At 45.2% G+C, this 24,666-nt stretch overlaps 1 protein-coding gene across 5 annotated transcripts in view; it reads left to right on the top strand.

The window, feature by feature from the left end:
* DNAJC16 (DnaJ heat shock protein family (Hsp40) member C16) overlaps positions 1-23,144 on the top strand; it is a 39,461-nt gene extending 16,317 nt beyond the window's left edge. For 4 of the 5 annotated variants that reach the window (XM_081306014.1, XM_081306012.1, XM_081306016.1 and 1 more), the window contains 11 exons: positions 4,610-4,794; positions 7,414-7,518; positions 8,519-8,677; positions 12,484-12,614; positions 14,574-14,757; positions 15,759-15,941; positions 16,085-16,161; positions 17,503-17,583; positions 17,742-17,840; positions 19,690-19,860; positions 20,541-23,144. In XM_081306014.1, the coding sequence (XP_081162140.1) occupies positions 4,610-4,794; positions 7,414-7,518; positions 8,519-8,677; positions 12,484-12,614; positions 14,574-14,757; positions 15,759-15,941; positions 16,085-16,161; positions 17,503-17,583; positions 17,742-17,840; positions 19,690-19,860; positions 20,541-20,940 (1,775 nt within the window). In that variant the 3' untranslated portion in view covers positions 20,941-23,144. The remainder of the gene's footprint in view (positions 1-4,609; positions 4,795-7,413; positions 7,519-8,518; positions 8,678-12,483; positions 12,615-14,573; positions 14,758-15,758; positions 15,942-16,084; positions 16,162-17,502; positions 17,584-17,741; positions 17,841-19,689; positions 19,861-20,540) is intronic. The other variant, XM_081306015.1, reaches the window with a different exon arrangement.
* The last annotated feature ends 1,522 nt before the right edge of the window (positions 23,145-24,666 follow it).

The following is a 24,666-nucleotide window of genomic DNA, read 5'->3' as shown; positions in this document are numbered from 1 at the left end:
TCAAAATACAGGCGTAGCCAAGAGGTTCAGCACTGCTCAGAAGGAAGGCTCTCAAAAAGAGGAGAAAATATGGTGTTTTTAATTTCCCAGGGCATACAAATTGTCCAGAAACACAGGTCCATATGAGAAATAACATCACTGAAAGATGTCCCCTGTACTTTTTTTCTTTTAAGTTGCTACTAAGGGCTAGAGGTGACACAGTGGCAGAGGACTCACCGGCATGTGGGAGGCTCTGGGTTTGATCAAACCCAGATCTCAGCACCACATACACAAAAGCTATGTTGCTCAAGTTTATTGGCCTCTGGGCAGGCCTGTCTGTCATCTAGCCAGATCCTGCTGAATCAGGACAAGTATATGTAAATGATTTCACTTGCTATTGGCCTCTCTCAACTTGTTTTAAGAATCCTGAAGTTGTGTGTAATCCCAGCAACTCAGGAGGCTGAAATAAGAAGATTGCGCGAGTTCAAGGCCAACCTGAGCAATTAGTGAGACCCTATATCAAAATAAAAATATAAAATGGGCTGTCAAAATAGCTCAGTGGTAGAGCAACCTATATTCAGTCCCTAGTGTCACATATACACATGCACAGCATCCTGAAGTTAAGGAGCGGGGAGGGTAGCTCGGTGGCAGAGTGCTTGCCTGGCATGCGAGAGGCTCTGGCTTCCATCCTTAGTGCCCACCAAAAAGAGGAAAAGAATCCTTAGTGTGAGAATTTGAAGATAGAGGAGTCAGGGGAAACTTGTTTGCTGTGACTTGAGACCCTAAGTCTTGCCAGTCCTCACGGCCCTGTGATAACAGTGCTGCGTCTCCCGGCCACTCTGGATGGGATCCTGGACAGGGGCTGGACAAAAATAATCACGCCATGACTACAAGTTTAGAAGCTTCAGCCCTCCCTCCATCCTCCATAAAGCCCCTGAGCTTTTGGGGGCCAACATGTGGTGTGCTGGAGGGGCACGCCCAGGCAGGCAGTAGCTGCATACCCCTTCCCCATGCCTTGCTCTCTGTGTCACTTCCCTGCAGTTTGTCACCTGTGTCCTTTATAGTATTCTTTGTAATAAATAGGTAAGCAGTCCTCTGAGCCACTCTAGCAAATTAATCAGAGTGAAGGACAGGATCATGGGAACCCTTGATTTAGAGCCAGTCGGGCAGGGGTGCAGATCACAGCCAGGGGCTTTGAGCTGGCTTCTGACGTGGGAGCAGTGCTGTGGGACCCGGCCCTGAGCCTGTGGGAGCTCCTGCTCTCCAGGTAGAGAGGTGGCATCAGAACTGGTTTGAATTATAGGATCCCCGCCTTGGTGACCTCTGGAGATCTCTTGCTGTTTAGGGAAACTCCTGAATACCTGTCATCGGAAGTGCAGTACAGATATGTGTAGGGGTGAGAGTAGGGAAATCGGTTTTGTGTTTCCTTTCGCTTTTATGACTTCAGTGGATAACAGTAGGGCACTAGCAAGGTAGCTTGATGACCCAGTTCCAGTGTGCCCTGCTCTGCCCAGCTCTCTTCTGAAGCTAGGTACACATCAGTGAACGAAACAAAGATTTTTGCCTTCGTGAGGCCTCTGTTCTGGAAGGAAAAGGCAGGCAGGAGGATCATGAGTTCAAAGCCAGCCTGAGCAAAAGCGAGGTGCTAAGCCCTGTCTCTAAATAAAATACAAAATAGGTCTGGGGATGTGGCTCGGTGTTCGAGTGCCCCTGAGTTCAATCCCCAGTACCCCAAAATAAATAAATAAATAAAAATCAACAGAAAGGGTGGCACCTGTTGTATGTTAGAAGAAGGTAGCAGGGGCCAGGGTCTAGCTCAGTGGTAGAGCACGTGCTTAGCACCTGCAAGGCCCTAAGTTCCATTCCCAGCACCACAAAAGACAACAGTAAGCCTGCGCTGCTCCGTAGGCAGAGGCAGGAGAGGCAGGAGAGGCAGGAGGATCGCTAGTTCTAAGCCAGCCTGGGCAACTTTGTGAGACACTGTGTCAAAAAGGGCTGGAGGTGGAGCCCAGCGGGAGAGCACCTCTAGGTTCAATCCCCAATACTGGGGTGGGGGGCAGGGATGGGGAAGAACACAGTAAGCACTGTGACAGGAGTGAAAGCAAGCAGGGTGCTGGGCCCCGCAGCACGTGGGGAGTGCTGCTTCACACACTGGGCCAGGTTGACCCGTGGCTAAGAGCAGCTCCTTGAAGCTGATGAGGAGTGAGAGGGGAGATGGGCACCCCAGCAAGCGCCGCCAGCGCCAGGCCCAGGCAGGAGCACACTAGCTAGCGTTCAAATAGGAGCAAAAGTGCAGGGACAGAGCAAGCTGCAGGAGGAGTGGACCCAAGGCAGAGGGGACCAGGAACCACAGCACAGTGGGTTCTGTTGGCCTGTTTGTGGATCATGGGTTTTATTCTGAGTGAAATGAGTGAGTCTTTGCAGGGTTTGAGCTGAAGAGCATTGTGAACCATTTTTATGATTTAGAAGGAACCACCCAATAACTATGTTAAGAATAGACTGTCAGAGCCAGGCATGTGGCGCAGGCCTGTGATCCAGCCACCAAGGGGCAGAGACAGGAGGATGGCAAGCTTGAGGCCAGCCCTGGGCAACTTAGCAAAACCTTGTCTCAGAATAAAAATCAAAAAGGGCTTCCATACATGTATGAGTTTGTCAGAATGAACCCAACAACTGTGTGTAACTATAAGACTCTTACAAAAAAAAAAAAAGTAATTTAAAAAATTTAAAGGGCTGGGGATTCGGTTCAATGGTAGAGCACCCCTGGGTGCAATCTCCAGAACCAGAAAGAAAGAAAAAGAAAAGCAGGCAAAACCGAAAGGCAATCTAGGAGATTAGTATAGCCACCCAGGCTAGAGAGGGGGTGACTCGGGATAATAGAAGCGATTTAAAAAAAAAAAATAGTCAAATTCTGGCCACACTCTGAAGAGAGAACCATCAGGACTTGCTGACAGATTGGACGTGGGATGTGAGAAGTTGGAGAAGTGGAAGATGACTCCTCAGATGTGTGGCTCCAGTAACAGGAACGAGGGAGTCACCAGCTGAAGTGGCAGAGGCGTGGGCTGAACAGTCGTAGATCAGGAGTTGCGCTTTGAAGCTCAAGAGTCTGTTAGGGGCTGGGATATAGCTCAGATGGTATAGTGCTTGCCTCACATGCACAAGGCCCTGGGTTCAATCCCCAGCACCACAAAACTAAATAAATTAATTAATTTTAAAAGTCTATTAAACATCCAAATGAAAATGTTCACTTGTTATTTGTTGGCCATTAATCTTTCACGTGAGTAGATTAATCTTCCAGTGAGTAGCAGAATACTAGCCCTCTAGATACATTGGTTGAATCAAAGAACAAGAGAAGTTATTCTTATTAAGGAAATAAGGATCAGATGACCCCCACTTTATTTTAGGCATACTGTACATACAGAATATCGACAGATACCAAAATATTAACAGGTCAAGTGTGATGTGGGTTTTCAAGTGATATTAACTTTATAGTTTCTTTTATTTTTCCAGGAATCTGTATTTTACTAATATCTCAATAAAATAATTTCTATAAGCCAGGCATGGTGGTGAATGCCTGTAATCAAGGTGGCTCCTGAGGCTGAGGCAGGAGGATCACAAGTTCAAAGCCAGCCTCAGGAACTTAACGAGGCCCTAAGCCAACTCAGTGAGACCCTGTCTCTAAATAAATACAAAATAGGACTGGGGATATGGCTCAGTGTTTAAGCACCCTGGATTCACTACCCAGTACCAAGATGATGATGATGATGATGATGATGATGATGATGATGATATGTTCCCAAAGCTTAGAGGACTGTGATTTTTTTTTCTGTTGACAATTCATAGGTTTGGTTTTTACCATGCTAAGTTGTTAGACACTCAGGTTATTCATGGGTTTTATTTCTTTATGGGTAGGAGCATGGTGTACAGATTGTTCTTTCACCATTTAAGTATTTCCTCATGATATATTCCCAAAATTAGAAGTAACAGACTTGAGATATATGTGCTTCTTAATATTGCCATTTTGTGGGGCTGGGTTTGTAGATCAATGGTAGAGTGCTTGCCTTGCATGCGCCAGGCACTGGGTTCGATCCTCAGCACCACATAAAAATAAATAAAGATATTGTGTCCACCTAAAACAAAAAAATAAATATTTTTTTAAAAAAGATATTATGTCTATCTACAACTAAAAAAATATTTTAAAAATAAGCAAATAAATAAATATTGCCATTTCTGCAGAAAAACTGACCAATCTAGAATTTCAACAATGAAAATACAAGCCAGCCTGTTAGAATGGTGCTCTCTCCTGCCGGGTGCAGTGGTGCACATCTGTGATCCCTGCTCCCCAGGGGCTCAGGCAGGAGGAAGATTGCAAGCAAGGTGAACCTGGGCAACTTAGTAAGGCCCTATCAACTTAGCAGGACCCTGTCTTAAAAAAGGAAAAGGGCTGGGGATATGGCTCAGTGGTAGAGCACCCTTGGGTTCAATCCCCAGTACCAGGGAAGGAAGGGAAGGGGGAGGAAATTCTCTCCTGCTAAGTCAGTTTTAATTTCACACTGAAAACTTCCTTGTCAGTGTTTCTCCCAGCTGCCGTGGGGCACACAGAGCCTACATGTAAATTTTTCATACTTTGCAGGTGTGGGAATCGGCGTGGTCCATGCTGGGTACGAGAGACGCCTGGCCCATCACCTGGGAGCACACAGCACACCCTCTATCCTAGGAATCATAAATGGGAAAATCTCCTTCTTCCACAATGCAGTTGTTCGTGAGAACCTCCGGCAGTTTGTAGAAAGCCTTCTTCCAGGGAACTTGGTGGAGAAGGTGAGTACCTGGGGAGAATATGGCAGGAAGTGGTTTACTAGTTGCCTGGCTGCCCACAGTCTACCTGTGACACTCTCAGACCTGAGTTTCATTTTGAACAGAATAAGATATATTAATTGATCACTTTAAAATGAATCATTTAAATGAAGACTGTAGGAGACTGAAACAGATGAAGTACAGAGACTGAACAAATTCATTCATGTTAATAAGCATCTTGCAGATTTTACCTTGTTATAGGTAAAATTTCATTTGAGCCAAAATTACTTGTTTTCTAGTCAACAACAACAAAAAATTTGATCCCATAATAGGATAAAAGATTTCTTTGTGGCTCATGAATTGGTTCATGCAGAGTTATTTGTCTTGTGAAAATATTCAAATAAAATTACATTTGCTCATGCATTGAATGTTCATATCTATAGAAAACACCAGATTCCATGAACTCAGTTATTATTTTGATACAACAATATGGATGAAATTCATGAAGAAAAACTTGATCTAAAGAAATCAGACATACAGGGCTGGAGTTGTGGCTCAGTAATCGAGCACTTGCCTTGCATGTATGAGGCACTGGGTTCAATCCTCAGCACCATGTGTAAGTAAATGAATAAAATAAAGGTCCATTAACATCTAAAAAAACTAAAAAAAAAAAAAAAAAAAAGAAACAGTTCATATTAGTTTTTAAAAAATTTTTTTTTATTTATTTACTTTTTTAATAACAGATGTCCTGAACTATGAGAGAGAGAGAGAGAGAGAGAGAGAGAGAGAGAGAGAGAGAGTGTTTTAATATTTATTTATTTTTTAGTTTTCGGCAGACACAACATCTTTGTTTGTATGTGGTGCTGAGGATCAAACCCGGGCCGCACGCATGCAAGGCGAGCGCGCTACCGCTTGAGCCACATCCCCAGCCCTCATATTAGTTTTTGATTTGTGTATTTAAGCACCTTAATGTTTTTCCAAGTGTGTTAGGATAGGGATCAAAGCAACTAGGAAAGGGCTCTTATTGTACTTTAAGTAATTCATTCATTCACAATACCAGAGAGGAATTATAAAAATTTCTACAATATTTTTACCTGAGCTGTTTACTGACTGTCCCACCAGGGTTATCCACAGGAGAAAGATTTGTTGGAGTTGGCTTAAAAGGTCAGAGAGCATCACAGGCTCCTAAAAAGACGAGAGATTGTTACGATAAGTTCTGAGACATTTATAAAACATCTGTTCTTGGGGTGGGGCTGTGGCTTAGTGGTAAAGGCTTGCCTAGCATGTGTGAGGCACTGGGTTCGAACCTCAGCACCATAAATAAATAAAATAAAGGTATTGTGTCCATCTACAACTAAAAAATGTATTTAAAAAAAAAATCTGTTTAGTGCCAGGTATAGAATAGTGTTGAAGACACTTTCTGAGCAGCTCCTGGGCTTTGGAGTGTTTGGGAGCCCATCCTAAGAATTGGAAAAGGCTTCTTTACAGAAATGGTACCTATAGTGAGTTTGGCAGGTAGGTGAGAAAAGGAGGGAGTGAGCCGCAGGCTCCTTGGTGAGCGGGTTAGATGGGTTTGCAGGAACCTGGCTGGGAGAGCCTCAGAGTTCCTCCAGGCCCTGCAAGAAACCTGGAAGTAACAATTCAAATGTGGAACTTCTAAGTGAAATTACCTGATGTACAGTGGGATGGGCTACCTTATTTTTATTTATGCCATTTAAAAATGGCAAGTATCAACTGGACGAAGTGGCGCACACCTGTAATCCCAGCGGCTTGGGAGGCTGAGGCAGGAGGATCACAAGTTCAAAGCCAGCCTCAGCAACAGCGAGGTGCTAAGCAACTCAATGAGACCCTGTCTCTAAATAAAATAGGGCTGGGGATGTGGCTCAGTGGTTGAGTGCCCCTGATTTCAATCCTGGTACCGTCCCCCAAAAAATAAGTAAATAAATAAAATGGCAAGTATCAAATATCTTTGGCTTTAGTAGATTAAGAAGTACACTCTCAGGTGTTGGTAGTAGAGTACATGCTTGCTTATTAGCATGCAGGAGACCAAATCCCCACCATGGGAAAAAAAATTACATTCTACCATTAAGCAAGAATCAGCTGGGTGCAATGGTGCATGCTCGTAATCCCAGTAACTCCAGAGGCTGAAGCAGAAGGATCAGAAGTTCGAGGCCAGCCAGCACAACTTAGTGAGATCTTGTCTCAAAATAAAAAATGAAAAGGGCAAGGCTAGGGAAGTGGCTCCGTGCTTGAACACAACTCCCCCCACCCCCACCCCCAGGTTCAATCTGCAGTACCAGGGGAAGAAAAAAGTTGTCTGTATTTTTTACGTATTGCAGACAATCTTTTACACATATCTAGTTTTTTAATTTATTTTACGACAGGAGTATAATTTATTTTATGACAGGAGTATAATATATTTGTTAAGAATAAATATTGAGGGCTGGGGATGTGGCTCAAGTGGTAGTGCACTCTCCTGGCATGCGTGCGGCCCGGGTTTGATCCTCAGCACCACATACAAACAAAGATTTTGTGTCTGCCGAAAACTAAAAATAAATATTAAAAAAATTCTCTCTCTCTCTCTCTCTCTTTAAAAAAAAAAAAGAATAAATATTGAAACTAACGTCCTCTTTTCAATTTAAGGTTACAAATAAAAATTACATCCGATTCCTCTCTGGCTGGCAGCAAGAGAATAAACCGCACGTCCTTCTGTTCGACCAGGGGCCTACTGTGCCACTGCTGTACAAGGTACTTATATCTGGTAAAGTGTTCTTATATTTTAGGTGGAACACTTGTAACCTGTGTGTCTTTTTGTAAGTACAAGTGAATCTGAGCCTCCCTAACCCATAAAACCAAAATCTGAAAGCTCCATAATCTAAGCACTTTTATGGCACCATGAGTGGGAAATTCCACACTCGACCTCGTGGATAGGGCACCATCAAAATGCAGGTGCGCTAGAAATACTGCGTAAAATTACTGTCAGGCTGTGTGTGTCCAGGGGATATGGAACAAATCAGATGTGTCATGGCTCGGCCCTGCCCCCAGGCTGTCTCACTGTGTATATTTTAATATTCCAAAATCTGAAAAAATCCAAAACACTCGTCCCAGGCATTTCAGACAAGGGACACTGAGCCTGTGCTAGTTAATTGCATGAGAAATGTTTGAAGCCCAGACATTTTCCTCACCGGTGCCCATGGAACACCTCATGGTTCTGATCACCTCATGTGCGAGTGCTCTCCGCCCCCAGGTGCCCTCCGTCCCTAGAGGAATCTAGGGGTAGGAATATTATCCATATTCTAGAGACCAAGATGTGAGCTGAGGCTCACAGCGGACATCCAGCTTGCCCCTGGTCTCACTGCACACCTGCTCTTTGTGAGACCCTGGACTACACTTCCCACTCACCTCTGTCATCACTGTGACCTGAGATGAGAGGAGAGTGCCCATCCATTGGCACATCCACTGCCTTCTGACATAATTCTCCAAACATCTCAGCCTTAGATCTAGTACAAATCTCAATAAAATGATTATTTTACTTTATCTGTGGAAAAAAAAAATAGCTGTTTACTTTTATTGGTACAGTTTTTGTGCTGGAACGCCATGACATTCAGGAGGTGTGGGAGGGTGTAAAAGACCTGGTGGGGCTGTGTGGGGATGTGCATCTCCACCCATTGATGTCAACTTGCCATTTGATTTGTACCTTAGATGGCATGCTATAAACTTCATTTTCTTCTCCCTTATGCTCTCACAGTTGACCGCTTTTGCATACAAAGATTATTTGTCATTTGGATATGTATATGTCGGTTTGAGAGGGGTGGAGGAGATGACCAGGCAGTACAACATCAATGTATATGCCCCCACCATCTTGATCTTTAAAGAGCACATAAACAAGCCGGCTGACATGATCCAGGTATGTGAGAATCTCCATGTTTCAAGATAGACTTCACATTTACCTGGGCTTGGTGGCCACACCTGTAATCCCAGTGACTTAGGAAGGTAAGGCAGGAGGATTGCAAGTTCAAGGCCAGCCTCCACAACTCAGCAAGACTCTGTCTCCAAAAAAAGGGTTGGAGCTGTAGCTCAGAAGTAAAGCACTCCTAGATTCAATCCCCAGTAATTTAAATTAAAAAAAAAAAAAAAAAAAGAACTATATACTTAACGTAAACTCTCCCAAGGCAAGCTGCTTAGCATAAGTAACACTGGTAGCACCAGTTGTTTCCTGTAGTCTAAGTAATTTGCTTTCCCGGCTATATTGTAGTTTGACTACGTTAGAATTTATTAATTCATACTTCTGTCAGTGGCCACTGGGGGGCTTTGAGGAGCAGTGTTGCCATGAATATCGTATGTCGCCTGCTGCACCTGAGTTCAACAGAACAGCAGTTTCATAATGTGGTCACGGCCTTGGGAGTTCCAGAGACCCTTTAAGAGGGAACCTGAGGTGAAAGCTGACTTTATGATAACACCAAGACATAATTTGCCTATTTCACTGTGGTGACATTTGCACTGACAGGACAAACAGCAGTGGGTAAAGCTGTCAGCACCTGTGCAGGAATCAGGGCTCTGTAAAACATTTCTGCAAAGATGAGTGGAGTGAGGCTGGAACTTGATGAAAACAACTGATGGCATCCATTGCCAGTGATAAAATTCGGACTTCCAAGAAAATTTGAAGTTCAGAAAATTTACATTGGGGGCTGGGGGTGTCCCTCAATCGGTAGCGCCTGGCGTGCGTGCAACCCGGGTTCGATCCTCAGCACCACATACCAACAAAGATGTTGTGTCCGCCGAGAACTAAAAAAATAAATATTAAAAATTCTCTCTCTCTCTCTCTCTCTCTCTCTCTCTCTCCCTCTCCCTCTCCCTCTCTCTCCCCCCCTCTCCCTCTCTCCCCTCTCTCACTCTCTCTTTAAAAAAAAAAAACAAAAAAAAAAAAAACAGAAAATTTACATTGGCAAATTGACAGCTCCTCAGAACTTTCTGATTAGATTGGTCCATCAATGCGATGTGATTCTTTTTCCAATAGGTATAATTAACCATATCAATGTACTGAAGGTCATTGAACAAATATTCCAAGTGACCAATGCATGATATTTTAGAATCAGGAGTGTTACTAAAATAGAACATGAAAAAATATCCATTCTAAGTAAAATGTAATTGATAAACTATCCAGCATTTATTGTGTCAACGCAGCAATTAACCCTAAAGAAACTACCATTAATTGAGTTTTGATATAGCAAAGAATAGTCACAGATATCTGAAAACAAGCCTCCCTTTTCCGACTGTATTATCTGTGGAAAGTGGGGTTTCAGCCCTGGCAATCAGTAGGGTGGGATATTGAGCCTAATAAAATGTTAGCACTGCACCCTGTATTCCCAATGACTCTGGAGGTCAAGGCAGGAGAATCACAAGTTCAAGGCCAGCCCTGTCTGAAAATAAACTAGAAAGTGCTAGAGATGTGGCTCAGTGGTAGAGCACCTGAGGTTTGATCCTCAGTGCCCCTCAAAATAAAAAATTTTAAAAAGAGCTGGACATGTAGCTTATTGATAGAGTGCCCCTGGTTTAATATCTCTCTCTCTCACACACACACACACACACACACACACACACACACAAAGTTCTGGTCAGAACAAATGTGAAAGTCGATATGAGAATCATATCCTTTGTTTTGTCATCTGGGGAAGTTTGGGTGTTTTGTTTGTTTTTTTGAGAGAGTTTGGGGGGTTGTTTTTGTTTTTCTTCAAAAAGCATCTTGGCTATTTTTAGTCTTTTGTACTTTTTTATATATATTTTAAATTCTGTCCATCAGGTTACATCAAAAGAAACAGAAAAAAAAAATCTACTGGGGTATCGAGAGTTTGTACTGATTGTTTAAATCAGTTTGAACACAATCGGTTTGGGGAGTTTGTACCAATTCTTTAAATCGATCTTTACAAATCTGAGCCTTCTAGCCTGTAAACATGACGACTCTGTGGGATTTGCTTGGGTGCTTTGTGTGTGTGTCTCCCTAAGGTGTTATGATTTTCCCTGTGAAGAAATTTTTTTTCTCAACTTATTTCTGATACCTCATACTTTCATGCTATTAGAAAGGGAATCTTTTTTGTTACATTTTCAGTTTGCTGGCATAAAACATATAGTTGACTTAAATACTGATGCTGCATGATCATCCATCACTCTTGCCAAACACTTACTGGTTTAAAAAATTGATCTCTGTCATCTTTTGGATTTATTAAATACACTATTGTATCATCTGAGATTAATGACAATTTTGCTGCTTCTTCCACCCCCTGTTTTCTTTTTCTTTTTTTTTTTTTTTTTTTTTTTTTGATCCTTTCTTGCACTGAGCTCTGGTATAGATGAGAAATGGTGTGACGGGAGGGGCACCTTGTGTTTAATCTTAAACTGCTTTTGGCAGTTCCTCAATAAGTATTTCTCAGAAGGCTTTTCAGAGATACTTTACTTTTTATCAGATTCAAGAAGTTCTCTGTTCCTTAGTGACTGAGTTCCTCCATGAAGCTGTAGATTCTTATCCTAAGCTGTGTTTCACATCTGTTAGATCCTAGACTGGCTTTGAACTCCTGGGTTCAAGCCATCTTCCTGCCTCAGCCTCCCAAGTAGTAATTTTGACAGTATTTTTCTTTTAATTCTAAATGTATTCTAATATCTGATAGGCTTTTTTCTTAGGTAAGTGGCTTATTCAAAGTGTGTTTAATTTCCAAACATAAAAATGGATTTCTGGCTTATATTCATATTAAGTTTTAGTCTGATTCATATTTTTAGTCTGCGGCCATGCCACTCTGAACGCACCCAAGCTTATCTCATATTAAGGTTTAGTTTAATCACATTATGTTCTATGAACCTGCTGCCTCTGATTTCAGTCCTTCAAAATGTATAAAACAGTCGTCATGTGATTTTTTTTTTTTTTTTTTTTTTTTTTTTTTTGGTACTGAGGATTGAACCCAGGGGCCCTTAACCACTGAGTCATATCCTCACCCCTTTTTATTTTTTTTTTTTAAGAGAGAGAGAGAATTTTTTTTTTTTAAATATTTATTTTTCAGTTTTCGGTGAACACACATCTTTGTTTGTATGTGGTGCTGAGGATTGAACCCGGAACCCGGGCCGCACGCATGCTAGGCGAGCGCGCTACCACTTGAGCCACATCCCCAGCCCCACCCCTTTTTATTTTTGTCTTGAGACCGGATCTTGCTGAATTGCTTAGTGCCTAACTAAATTGCTGAGGCTGGCTTTGAACTTTCGATCCTCCTGCCTCAGCCTCCCAAGCCATTGGGATTACAGGCGTTCAGGCTTGTGCTACTGCACTTGGCTCTCATATGATTTTGTAGTCTGTCTTTAACGTGTAGTAACATTGTTACTTGGGAGTTTATTTTTAATTGTATAGCTTGCTACAGATCCTGAATGGAAATATATTTGCCTAAAATTCAAAGTAACTGACTTTTTAAATTGTCGGCATGAAACAACCTACAGAAGTTCTCTATGGAAAGACCCCTTGACTTTTGCTTTGACCCAAATAGCAACATCATTCCATCTCATCCTGCATGGTTGGCCTAGGTCATCCTAGGTATTCATTTACTCAGACTGGCCCATCTAACCCGGTTTTCTTACTTTAGCCAGGGTCCACCAGGTTTTTATTAGTCTTTTAAGTAAAGTCAACTTGCAGTGAGAAAACTGAATCCAGTTAATTGCTTCTTGGTTCTCCCCCAGGCTCGAGGTCTGAAGAAGCAGGTCATTGAAGACTTTTTAACCCAAAACAAGTACCTGTTGGCAGCCAGGCTTACCAGCCAGAAGTTGTTCCATGAGCTCTGCCCAGTGAAACGATCTCACCGACAGAGGAAGTAAGGCCCAAGGCTTTTCCTTTCTTGGAGTTTACTACAGGGGAACTGAGCACCCACCTGGTGACAGCATTTATTCTTCATTTGTCAATTAACAGCTGTGATGTTAGTGGGTATTTTCAACCAGGGTACCTTAGGGCCAAATTTTTGGTTGTGCCAGCCTGGCCTCGGGGTCAGAGCACACCAAGATGTAACACTTTAGCTGGAACCTGACAGACAAGCAGATGTTAGCAGGTGTCAGGAGGCAGGTCCCTTAGTGAAGCATGAGCATGACTGTTCCTCTCCCTACAGAGCATGCATGCAGGGTGAGTCCCTGGAGGTCTGGAGAGAGCCAGGACAACAGTTAAATGATAGGGAAAGTGAGGTAGGGTGCAGAGGAAATGTCAGAATGATTAGCCTGTGATTTCAGTAAAGAATGTGGAATGTGATTGTGCAGAGTGTCTAAAAAGCCTGGAAATACAGGGAAATGTCTCGTATACCTTTTTCAGTTAGGTACAATTAATGAATCAGTGGGGCTTTAAATTTAGGATTATTTTATCTGTAAAAGGTATCTGATCATATTGTTTGAAAATATTGTTTAAATTTTAAAAATCCCCCTGTATTTTCAGACTTTGCCAATTCCTTTATAGTCTGAGAGAGAAGGAAAAAAAAAAGACTTTAATTAGATTTTTAAAGAGTGTCCTGAACTATAAGGATTGTCATTTACATAAAACGTGTTCCAAACCCACACTCCTGGCTTCCTTACCGCTGCGGCCCTGGAGCAGGCCCCGTCTCCCATGCAGCCTCCTGCTCGCCTCTGCGCCTGTCTCCTCCTCTGCTCCAGGCAGGTTCTCCACACACCAGCCGTGATCTCAAACACCCAAACCCATCACTCTCCATCCTGGGGTCTTCATGCTGTGGTTCTGTCCACCCGGTACACTCTGGCCTTGTTGCCTCTTGTGCATACTTCATTCAGGTCTCTGCAGAAGTGTTACCTTCTCAGGTGCCATTTCCCTCACCAACCCATGACCTCCCCCAACACTGGCCTCTCTATATCCCTTTCTCCTCTCTTTCTTAGAGCACTGGTTGTTTATTGTGAAATCTGTTTGTTTTCTGTCTTCCTCACTGGAACGTGACCTCTGAGGGCAAGGAAGTCCTCTGTCTTCCCTGGCATGTAGCAGGTGCTCAGTCAATGTTCAGGAGAATGAATGGCTGAGCTTACATTGGAACCTTGCAAAGGAAGCTCCTTCAGAATGAGGTTTGGTGGCCGCTGTCCTAAGATAGATTCAACTAGTCTTCCCTGTGGTAGCAGAACTGGGACAAGATGGCTTCCATAAAAGGACCTTCTGCATCAAGGATCAAGGCCCAATTGCCTAAAAGAAATTCCTAGATGTTATGGAGTTGGGTGTGGGGAGAACATTACTAGTCTGGAAAAGGAACAGGTCATTACTGACTTGGAAGTCTCAGAGATGGCAGCTCGCAAGCTGGGCACAATGATGGGCGCCTGTAATCCCAGCTACTTGGGAGGTTGAGGCAAAATAATTATAAGTTCAAGGCCAGCCTGGACAACCTAGCAAGACCCTGTCTCAATATAAAGAATAAAAAGAGGGCTGGGGATGTACTCAGTTGGTAGAGTGCTTGCCTTGCATGCACAAGGCCCTGGGTTCTAATCCGCAGCACCACATTAAAAAAAAAAAAAAAAAAATCTGCCCCTGGGGTGGACTCAGCAACATATTAAAGGCAATAAATGAAGAAAAAAAGAATTTAAAAAAAGAAAAGAAAGGACCAGGGATGTAGTTCAGTGGTGGAGCACACCACTTTCAATCCCCAGGATCACAAAAAAATGAATTTAAAAAAGAGATGGCAGCTCTCCTGATGCACAATATCTTCTTCACTCTGTAAAGTGACTCCTCCTACCCTTCATCATGGATAGCAGATTCTGCCCAGGAACTAGTTATAGTCCTCTCTCTCGTTCTCATGCAGGTACTGTGTGGTCTTACTGACTGCCGAGGCTCCCAAGTTGAGCAGACCCTTCGAGGCCTTCCTGTCCTTTGCCCTGGCAAACACGCAGGACACTGTGCGGTTCGTACACGTCCACAGTGGGCGGCAGCAGGAGTTTGCCCGCACCCTGTTGCCGGACAGCGAGGCATTTCAGGGGAAGTCAGCGGTGAGCCCACGGATTCTCTCTTGACCCAGCCCCTTCCCAAGCACTGCCCTCACTTCCATTTCCTTCTTTCTGGGGGACATTGTAAGGCTACTCTGACAACAGTCTTCCATGTGGTCATTTTACCTCCTAGAGGTCAGCCTAGGCCTCCACAGAAGGCATCTCTCCTGCGAGTAAAGGTTAAGGTACATCGGCCCATCTCATCAGGTTGCCCAGATCTGGTCTGCAGAATCCAAGATGCCAGATTTTACAAACCCATAGGCACTGATGGTACTCCTGGCAAGTTCCCCCGCCTTCTGCCTTTTCTGCTTCATCCTAATGGATTTCTCCTTTTTCCCTCTTCTCCAGAAGCATGGCGTTCTCCTCTTGGAGATGTAGCTAGTGGTAGAGCATTTACCTAGGCCCTTGGTTCCATCCCTTGCACTGGGGGAAAAAAGAAATTCTCTGTTCTCATTTTGGTAATCATTAAAAAAATTTCTAAAAAACTAAGGTTTGGGGGACTGGGGCTGGGGCTCAGTGGTAGAGCGCTTGCCTAGCATGCGTGAGGCACTGGGTTCGGGCCTAGCACCACAAACAAATACATAAATAGATTAATTAAATAAAGGTCCGTTGCCAACTAAAAAAAAAAAAAAAACACTTAAGGTTTCATTTATTAAATTATAGAACGAAGCCTCTTGAGGGGGAAGAAAGAGCTTTAACTTTTGACAAAAGCTTTTGAAAATTCACCATGATAATGATTCTTCTGGGAGCTGAGCCAGAAGAATGACTTGAACTTCAGAGTTCACAGCCAACCTGAGCAACATAATGAGACCCTGTCTCAGAAAATAATAACCACTCCTTTTATGAGAAAGATTTCAATCTCTTGCAAATATTTTAGACTCTTTAGCATTTATGTTTGAGCCTACTGCCGACTTCTCTCATCCATCCTCCCTGCAAAAATACAGACAACTATAACTTATGATGCTTTTGAGACTTCTCATGATTTTTCTCTCCTTGTCTCCCAGGTGTCTATTTTGGAAAGACGTAATACGGCAGGAAGGGTGGTGTATAAAACCCTGGAAGATCCCTGGACTGGGAGTGAGAGTGATAAATTCATCCTTTTGGGTCACCTCGACCAACTGCGGAGAGACCCAGCTCTTCTGTCCTCTGAGGCTGTGCTCCCCGACCTAAGGGACGAACTTGCTCCCGTGAGCATCATCACCAGGGAGGGTGGGCTGCCAGGGCCAGCGACTAAGTCCTGCTAAGAGCAGAGTGTCGCAGCAGCTCAGTGCTGTGGGGTGGGGACCCTCCTCTGGTCAGTGCTGACCATGTCCATTTTCTCCCTGGATAGATCTTTCTCCTCCGGTGGCTCTACTCTGCCTCTGACTACTTGGCCGACTGCTGGGACGGCATATTCCATAGCAACTGGTAGGAATGATGCTGGGGTGGGGTGCCCTTCATCTGCTGAGACCAGCGTCACCCATTTTCTTTTGGAAAGAGCCCATCCTCCCTGGAGTTCTATTTCTTTCTCTTTTTTAATTGCAGAGCTGTGGATTGCACCCAGGGGCACTCTACCACTGAGCTACATCCAAAGTCTTTTTCACTTTATTTTGAGACAGGGTGTTGCCAAGTTGCCTCAGCCTGCTGGTCTCTGGGATCACAGGCGTGCACTACCATGCCCGGCCTACTTTGATTTCAGTGTGCACTTAACAAAGCAAGTGGAAGAACTTTTACAGTTTCCATTAACTGCTCACCTGCTTGCTTTCAGCAACTTCAAAAATTTGCCAATGAATCTTTCCCATTGGCTGGGAAAAGATGACCCACTGCCCTTCCAGAGAGCAGAGCTAGGGCCTCTGGTGCTCCGCACAGGCCTGGCACGTGGAGTCCGTTTGCAGGTGCACCAGTGAAGCAGCGCAGTGGGCACAGCAGGATGCCCACGCTGCCTCTCGGTGAAGAGGCAGTTCTACCCTTTTCTCCTGAAGGGCAGAACCACCTCGAATTCACACTTCTAATTCCTGGCACCCAGCAGGGCCCCTGAAAGATGGCACGCCTTTGGTGGGTGTTGCAAGAGCGTAGAGTTTTAGAACAGCAGCCCTGGGGGAAATCGCGTAAAACCATTATTCCCTCCCTGCTCCATGCCGTGACCCCATCTGGATTATTCTTTCTTTCTTTCTATCTGGCTGTTTGTATGTATATGTGTATATATATATACACATATACACACATATATATAGATATAGATATATAGCTATATAGATATGCACACACACACACATAGATATAGATATAGATGGGCTGGGGCTGTAGCTCAGCATAGAGCACTTGCCTAGCACTTGTACGGCACTGAGTTTGATCCTCAGCACCACATAGAAATAAATGAAGGTTAAGAATATATATTATATATAATAAATATGTAAAATACATACATATAATAAAGTTGAGATCATTCCACAGACGTTTTAATCACTGATATCTCAGCATCAGAAGGTTGGTCCACATTTACAATTTAAATCCTTTTTATCCTGTCGTGTCCCCCACAGAGCTTCCTAAGCACAACCCATTACACTGAGATCCCCAGTCAGACTTCCTGAATGAGCTGTTTGAATCAGGACTCGGAGGGCACGACCTCCCGCTCCCCGCCGCCCCAGAAGCAGCGCTGTCTGCTGGGATGACGGCTTCTGGGCTGGGTTGGTTTCTTCTGAGAACTGAGAGAAGAAACTAAAGCCCGGCACCGCGCAGGCACTCACCCAGCTGTGCTCTTGGTTTCAGGCGGGAGATGATGCCCCTCCTGTCCCTCATCTTCTCTGCCCTCTTCATCCTCTTCGGCACAGTCATGGTCCAGGCCTTCAGGTGAGTGCAGAGGGCTGCCCACAGCTTAGGTGCTTTTTTTCATAAAATTTCTTTTCATTGTTTTTCCCCACATTTTTTGCTGGTGCATTATTATTGTCATCATGTTGGGGGTCGTCGCGTGTTCATTTATACACACAATATCCTTTTTCCTTCTTTAGTGACTCAAATGACGAGCGAGAGTCCCACCCTCCAGACAAAGAGGAAGCCCCTGAGAAGGTTGGGAAGACTGAGCCGAGCTTCACCAAGGAGAACAGCAGGTTTCTCCCACACCACCTCCGCTGCCCTGGGCGCCCGCCCCGCAGATCCCCGAGCAGTGTCAGGACACGAGTGTGTAGAGTGACTGGCTCCGCTCCTGAGTGGGAGATGGGAATACAGGTTGAGCGCCCCTGATTAAGACCCAGAATCTGAAATGATCCAGGATCTGAAATTTTTTAGCACCAACTTACACCACAAGTAAAAAGTTCCATACCTGATTTGTATGACGGGTCATAGTCAAAATGCGGGTGCACCAGACACACAGTGTGACGTTCCCTCTGGGCTATGTGGGTAAAGGGTACACAGAACATAGGTTAATTCCATGTTTGGATTTGGGTGTAACTGGGCACAGTGGCACACACCTGTAATCCCAGCTGCCCGGGAGGCTAAGGCAGGAGGATCCCAAGTTTAAGGCCAGCTTCGGCAACTTAGTGAGACCCTGTCTCAAACAGTATAAAGGATTGGGGATGTATAGCGGTGGTAAAGCACCTCTAGGTTTAATCCCTAGTATCAAAAAAAAAAAAAGCAGATTTGGGAGCTTGCCCTACCATATCTCATTATATGTATGCAAATTTTTTTTTTAATATTTATTTAGTTTTTGGCGGACACAACATCTTTGTTTGTATGTGGTGCTGAGGATCGAACCCGGGCCGCACGCATGCCAGGCGAGCGCGCTACCACTTGAGCCACATCCCCAGCCCCAATATGCAAATATTTTAAAACATGGAAAAATCTAGGGCTGGGGTTGTGGCTCAGTGGTAGAGCACTCGCCTGGCACATGCGGGGCCCTGGGTTCGATCCTCAGCACCACATAAAATAAATAAATGAAGGTGTTATGTCCAACTGCAACTAAAAATTTTTTTTTAAAGTGATGTTTGTCTTTAATAAATAAACAAACAAACAAATAAAATAAACATGGGAAAATCTGAAACCTGAAACGCTTCATCCTGAGCATTTCAGATGGAGGATACTCAGCCTATCCAGGAAAGGCAGCTGCTGGCTTGTGTTCGCTAAGACCTCCTAGGCTTCTAGACATACGACCTACTTACTTTATGCCCTGGGATTTTGCTTTCTCAGTCACAGATGTAATAATGAAGGCAGGAAGTGAAAAAGCACATCAGGCCACGTACAGTGGCACACACCTGCAATCCCAGTGACTTAGGAGGCCAAGGCAGGAGGATCACAGGTTTGAGGCCTGTCTCAGAAAGTAAAAAGGACCAGAGATATAGGAGTGCTTGCCCAGCACATGGGAGGCCAAAACTGCAACCCACACTTACAACCAGGAAGGTGGTAGATTACCCAGAAGCAGAGTGGCATGTCACCATAATTCATAATAGTGTTGATGACTGATCTGTTGAGAGCACACAACCAACATCGACGGACCTGGGTCTCTGCGACAAAGCAGACCAATGGCTGCCTCCATAGTGCCACCCTTCAGCCTCGGGAGAAGGGCTGCTGTAGGCCAAGGGCTACTTACTAAATCAAGGTTGTCTTGTCCTGCCACATCGGAGTCATTATTAAATAACATGGTCTGGTTCAAATACAGCCTCTCAGCCAAGTGCAGTGGCGCACACCGGTAATTCCAGCAGCTCAGGAGATGGAGGCAGGAGGATCCCAAGGTCAAAGCCAGCCTCAGCAAATTAGTGAGCCCTAAGCAACTCGGCAAGACCCTGTCTAAAAATGAAAAAATAGAATAAAGGGAGCTGTGGACGTGGCTCAGTAGTTAAGCACCCCTGGGTTCAATCCCTGGTACAAAAAAAAAAACACAGCGTATCATTCAACTTGTTCCCTTTTAAAGTAGCGGCATCAGCTGCCCTGGTAACATCTTAACTTCTCCCCGTTTCCCCACAGCAAGATTCCAAAGAAAGGCTTCGTGGAGGTAACAGAACTCACGGATGTGACATACACCAGCAATCTGGTGCGCCTTAGGCCAGGCCACATGAACGTGGTCCTCATCCTGTCCAATTCCACCAAGAACAGCCTGCTGCAGAAGTTTGCCCTGGAGGTGTACTCGTTCACTGGGTAAGCGCGGTGTGAGGAAAGAGAACCCAGAAAGGAAAAGACCTCAGCGGATCAGAGATGCTTTGCTAAGCAGTGGAGGGGCACAATTTCCAGAGGGAACTGGCTCTGGCTACGCGAAGGGCTGAGCTGTGTAGGGTTTATTAGCGCCTATCAGGGGAGGAGTTGGTCAGATACTTTGGGGAGTCATGGGAACCTGGGCAGATCTGGGAAATGACGAGAGGTCAGAGCCCCAAGTTTTCTTTTTCCTGAGGGGTTGTAAGTTTACCGCCTTCAAGGAGTCTGCGGGGGTGTGGAAGCCGAAGGGAGAGAGGGAGCAGGTATACACCTTTGGGTGAAGGGCCCCCGGGGACCACCGTGCCCACTCCTCTGTGGCTGTGGGCTTGATCCATGAAGCGAGGTCTTGGACACATCGGGCCATCACGGGGGCCCTCTTTTCCCCCTCAACTTTCATGATCTCTCTGTTCAGAACAGAGCTTGAAATCCATGCTGCTCCCTGAGCCCTTCAGAAAACAGACTGTCCCCGCCACTCTCTGAGCCAGCAATGGGTGGGGGCGGGTGAGTGAGCCAAGGGACTGTCACAGGCCCTAGGGCTTCTTCCTGTGTCCAGGCCCCTCCTTTTCCTGTCCTTTCCAGTCTGACTGGCGTGGGAAGCGCCCTGAGTCCGCCCCTTCTCCCCACAGCAGCAGCTGCCTGCACTTCTCCTTCCTGAGCCTGGACAAGCACAGAGAGTGGCTGGAATACTTACTGGAATTTGCTCAAGACGCAGCCCCGATCCCCAACCAGTATGACAAGCACTTCCTGGAGCGGGACTACACTGGCTACGTCCTGGCCCTGAACGGCCACAAGAAATACTTCTGCCTCTTCAAACCCCAAAAAACAGTGGAAGAGGAGGAGGCCATGGGGTCCTGCGGTGACCTCGACCCCTCCCTCCCCCTGGGCGAGTCTCGGGGGAGACCCTCCTGCGGCCTGGGACCCCGGCCCATCAAGGGAAAGCTGAGCAAGTTGTCCCTGTGGATGGAGCGTCTGTTGGAAGGGTCCCTGCAGAGGTTCTACATCCCCTCCTGGCCCGAGCTAGACTGAGAGGCTTCAGAAAGAAATGTGAACTCTCCAGCTTTTTAACATGCCCCAGGAACAGGTATTTTTCAGGACTCAATCACCACGGACAAAGCATAGATTTTAGATTACTCTTTTAGAACAGTGGTGGGAAGAACCTCTCCGTCCGGCCCTCACTCCCGTCCTCACCTGGGAGGGAAACACGCTACAGGTTCAAATTCTCTAGATCAAAATATTTCCCTTTGGGTTTTTTGACTTCAGTTGAATGCCGCACTATTTAAATAGACTGCTCCTTCCCTCCTCTTTGCTGCCCCTGTCCCGGGTTCACACCACCTGCCCCTTCCTGGCCCTTCATTGGAGAAACAGCGGCACCCAGACGGAACCTCAGGAGCCTGTCCCACAAGTCCAGTCACTTGCCCCTGCGCACCCTCAGGCCCGCGCTGGCCCCTGCTGAGCTTCTGCCCAGGCGCATGCTCCCCACCCTGACCACCACCTTGCCTTCTCGGCCTGCCCCTTGAACGAGGCCTGGTGCCAAGCAGTGTCATGCACAGTGGTGGTTCTGGGAGTCAGTGGTAAGAAGTGCATCTTGCGGGGGATCCCCCACAGCAATTTGCAAGCCACAGCTTTGAAAGGAAAGGGTCTAGTGGGGTCTCCGCATAGGAGCCTGGTTTTCCTCCCCAGCCAGGGGAAGGGAGGTCTGGGCAGCGGCTAGAGGGATCCTTTGTGAGCATCACATCACCCACCCCCCATCCCGGGGAGGAGTCTGCCCAGCAAGAGCACTGTCATGACTTTGAGCCGTTGACCTGTACGTTCTCAGATGCCTTTCTGCCTGTGATTGTAGGGTGTGGATATTAGGAGCCATAACATGTGATCTTGTTCTCTGAACGTAGATAAGCTGCTATATAAAGCCAGTAGATGTCAGACTGAAAACAGATTATTCCTGCCTGCCAGAGTCGGGGAGGAAGCTCTTCACTCCGGTGGCGTCTGTCTAGTAACACTCTAGACACATCTTTGTATCAAGGAACTTAAACCCTCAACAACTGTATTTTGAACACTGTTACCCAAAAAATGCTTTGTCTTCAAGTCGTCTTTTGTGACAGGTGAGCTCAGACGGACTCTAGGCCCATTTTGCAAGCAGCCTGCCTTCTGCCCCTGGCTGTTCCCCTCTCCCTCGTCGGTCAGCTCTGGGTTTGCTGCACACTCTACACGGGCTCTGGGCCCCTTGAGGGCAGGCCTTTGTTTTTAGGGCCAGACCACCGGGAATTTGGACAATTTCCAAGAGTGGTCTGTCTGTCAAAGCAAATGCCCTTTTGTAGAGTAAAGGGCAAAAATCAGGGATGGGTCATTTACTGAGTTAGTATTTCTTTAATCATAATTGCTTTAAACCAAGCCACTTGGATCCTTAATAATTTAAACCTTGAGCTACAGTGATAAATAATAAATCATATGAGCCCAGGAATTCATACAGCTTCATGGAGTCAGTCTAGAGCTTTATTTAAATATAAATAAATCACTGCCAGGGCTTCATTCTTCCCACGATCCTTTGGAAGTGGATGCTCACTCTAGAATCCGTCTCGTGGCACCCAGCCCCGGGAGCTCCTTAGCTCTTTGATACACCAGTCCTTCAAATTAATTTCTGGGGTTTTGTTTTGTTTGGATACTAGGGACTGAACCCAGGGATCCTTTACCACTGAGCCACACTCCCATCCCTTTTTATTTTTTGAGACAGGGTGTCGCTAAGTTGCTTAGGGCCTCGCTAAGTTGCTGAGGCTGGCTTTGAACTTGTGATCCTCCTGCCTTCACCTCTGGAGCCACTGGGATCACAGGTGCACTGTGCCCTGCCGTTGTCTGGATTTTTTATGGCCTGTTGCTCATGTGAACAGTGTTTTGTTCCATTGGCAGGCTTTTGTTTTTAATTTCTGGTACTAATGGAAAACCAAAAACTCCCCCCGATTTTTCCCCCCTTTTTGTACCATTAAAATGAAGAGCACCTACAGACCACTGCACTTTCCATTTGCACTAGGAAAGGAAAATGGTGACTGGAGTTGACAATAATCCCGGCAAATATTTCAGTCCAAAAATTCTGCAGCTCTGTCGGGGGCTGGTAGATGTGTTCCACAAGGACGCTAGGGAGCTTTATCCTTAACCATGCAAGCCTTTCCTCCTGAATGTTATTTCCATGAGTTTTATTTTGTGTCAAATGTATGAGCCATTGTCACACTCAGCCAGTGCCACCGCTTCTCATTCTGATGTACGTAATCACCGAACCCAGTTGGGGTGTAACTCTCTAGTCTTCAAATATCAACGCTGATAGAGTTCTCAGAGGTGGGTATTTCTGGTCTGTACAGACTGTGCATCATATTTAGCAGAGGAATGAGAACTAGCCTGAAGTGAGTCTTTGTAGAATACACTCCCATCTCAGAAATACTTGTTTATCACTCAGGTATTTGTCTAACACTGACGTCCTTGGCCCTTCCTCTCCACCAGCAGGACTGCCCTGCCTGGGAGGCATCCTGGTCTCCCAGGAGAGCTGGGTTGTGGTTTTCAAATAGGTGGAACTCCTCCTGATTCACATCCTCTTCTACTCTAGCTGTTACTTATTATCATCCTAATCAGTTTGCAGCTGCCATTAGTGCTTAAGAGTTCCCTGGTGTAGAAAGACAGGGGAACTATTGTTAAGTGATTTGCTTTGTTTGGGAATAGAAATTGGAAACAAACACCCAGCCTTGTTTTGTTTTGGGTCCCTTTAAAATAGAACTTAAAAGCTGATGCAGGGGCGGGGATACAGCTCAGTAGGTAGAGTGCTTGCATCTAGTGCAGAAGGCCCTGGGTTCAATCCTCAGCGCCACCAAAAAAAAAAAAAAAGCTACTAAAGCTGATACAGGGCCTGGGGAGTGGCTACACCTGCCTACAACCCTAGCACTGCAAAATAAAGAAACATGCAAAACACTCTTAGCCTCAACTTACATTGTCTCTTGAAAAACACACGCCATATGGCAGCTGCTGACCCTGTTGAGTTTATTCAGAAAGATGATGGTACTTGGGAGACATAACTAAGAAGGTGACTATTTTGCACTTTTGATACCCTTAGGAACGAATAACTTATTTGGCAAATTGTGTCTTTTTTATGTTTTAGGGTTTTTTGTTTGTTGTTTTTTAAGTTTTGTTTTTTTTGTATTGTGAACAGGCACTGAAGCTGATATTGTTTTAAGAATATTACAGACTGGAAACAAATAAACTATTTTAATGTGTGATGACTGTGGGTAGCTCTTGAACTGCAAGATGATCATCTTGAAGTTTCTCTCAGCAACGCTTGGGATCAGCACAGCCCAGCTGCAGATTTCAGGAACTGCTGGCCAGGAGAGTGTGTTGGCTTAAAGTAAATAGTGCAAAATTGAGTCTCCTAGAGAGTGGATTAGAAGGTCCATCAAGGGCTCAGCTGATGTTATCTGGGCTTCTGGGGACATTTCTTTATTAGGAACTGCATGTTGTTTTCTTCAAAGATCATTTATGTTTTCAGTGATCCTGAAACCAAGATGCGGGGGCTGGGAATGTGGCTCAGTGATGGCATGAGTGAGGCCCTGAGTTCAATCACAGCACCGCAAATAAATAAATAAATAAACCAAGATGCAGCTCTGAGCTCCTCAAAGGAGCTCTATCTTAAAGGAAGAGTATAGAAATGTGGAGTCTTTGTACACTATCCTTTCATAATTTTTTTTATTCCTTCATCCCATTTTTAGATGACCTTGAGTA

The sequence above is a fragment of the Spermophilus citellus genome (genome assembly GCF_964194105.1).
Source record: "Spermophilus citellus genome assembly, chromosome: 9".
In the NCBI taxonomy this organism is placed as follows: Eukaryota; Metazoa; Chordata; class Mammalia; order Rodentia; family Sciuridae; genus Spermophilus; species Spermophilus citellus.
Note: the sequence above shows the minus strand (reverse complement) of the source record. Positions and strands in the feature narration are given on the sequence as shown.